The 1485-nt window shown below is 48.0% G+C and overlaps 1 protein-coding gene across 4 annotated transcripts in view; it reads left to right on the forward strand.

Moving 5' to 3' along the window:
* The window catches only part of C6H3orf22 (chromosome 6 C3orf22 homolog), a 4260-nt gene extending 3646 nt beyond the window's left edge, over positions 1-614 (forward strand). For 2 of the 4 annotated variants that reach the window (XM_021165437.2, XM_021165436.2), the window contains exon 5: positions 244-614. In XM_021165437.2, the coding sequence (XP_021021096.1) occupies positions 244-442 (199 nt within the window). In that variant the 3' untranslated portion in view covers positions 443-614. The remainder of the gene's footprint in view (positions 1-243) is intronic. The other 2 variants (XM_021165438.1, XM_021165435.1) reach the window with 2 other exon arrangements.
* The last annotated feature ends 871 nt before the right edge of the window (positions 615-1485 follow it).

The following is a 1485-nucleotide window of genomic DNA, read 5'->3' on the forward strand; positions in this document are numbered from 1 at the left end:
AATCTGCTGTGTTCAGCTTAGATTTCCAAGGCTGGAAGAGCAGGTGGCAGGAATAGTGTGTGAAGCCACTTCCTGGGCCTCTGAGTTGGCAGCCATTGGTTACAGAGGCTGCTTACAGGGCTGGGACAGGCCTAGCTGGAGATAGATCTGTCAAGAGCCTTCACAAATATGGCCCTGTCTGCTTGGCTGGTTGCAACCTGCAGGGTTCCCTGGGTCAGGTGTGGTTCTATATGTCTTCTCTAGGCTCGGCGCTCCGCAAGTCACATGGCCATTCGGCTTCTACTCACCACCCCCACATCCCCCACTGTGTAACCTCTGGGAACTTAAATTACTGCAGCTCCGTTTCCCCACACAAGATCTTCCCAGGCTGCCTCCTCTGCAGGCCCCTGACAACCAGCCCCTCACCAGTGGGATTTCAAAGCCACCTGAGAGCATTCCCTAGAACGCCTGCTTTTCAAGGCTCCTTTCTTAGCCTCATTCTCTCTGCTCCAGACAGCTGCCTCAGAGACATTTGTAAAGGGAGCAGCCTTGTAGACCACTAAAAAAACAGGAGTGGTCCATCCCCCACATGCAAAGACCATACAGCACCAATAAACTTTGCAGGTTCAAATCCCATTTCTGCTTGGATTGGTCAATNTGCTCCTAATTTCTCAANTTTAAAATGGGTATAATTTTTAACCATGAAGCCTTAAAGATTTAAAAGAGCAAATGACATTTCTAGAGNTTTATCCAAATGCATGCACATGTAAATCAAGGTATTGGAACAATAATGGTAGTCATTCTAGTAGTTGGAAATAGCAAGAGTGGGANGCAACTAAACACCTCTTAGTAGGCATTGCTNATGCTCACAGCTACACCCACACTGTTAGGCAGCTGTTAAAGAAGCAACTATGTATTGGTATGGAATGATTCACAAAGTATAGTAATATTTTTAAAGCATAGAAGTACCTGAAAAGCTCTCTTGTCGATATTAAAAATGTATGTGTGCATGAGTCTGTGCATGTTGCCTGCGAGGGGACATGTTGGCATGTGAGAATCCATGACAGCAACCCNAGACCATAGCTCTGCCCTTCTAGCCAAACTGGCCATCTAGAGAGAGCCTCATTAGTCAGTNCCACATGAGAGGGCATGTGCATGTAACCAGCAGCAGCACCAATAAGCANTGAGGGGTGGTGGCACAGCACCTGGAGGTGCCTGGATGTAACACACCTAGGAGTGTGACATCATAGTTGGTGTTCATTTCATCAAATGGGTTCTATCTGGGGCTGTGTGGAAGCTGAGCAGAGCTAGGAAACAAGGTGAGTGGTAAAACAAGGTGGTAAGGAAATAGGTGTGAAGCAGCTGAGCCTTCAGTGAACTGTAACAGAGTGAGGGCCAGAATATGCCTAGCAAACAGGGTGGGTGATCTCTGGTGTGACCACAGGCCCCACAGCCTCTCACTCCAATTTGGCTAGAAGGGCACAGCTGTGGTTTCGGGTTGCTGGG

This window comes from Mus caroli, chromosome 6 (assembly GCF_900094665.2).
Source record: "Mus caroli chromosome 6, CAROLI_EIJ_v1.1, whole genome shotgun sequence".
NCBI lineage: Eukaryota > Metazoa > Chordata > Mammalia > Rodentia > Muridae > Mus > Mus caroli.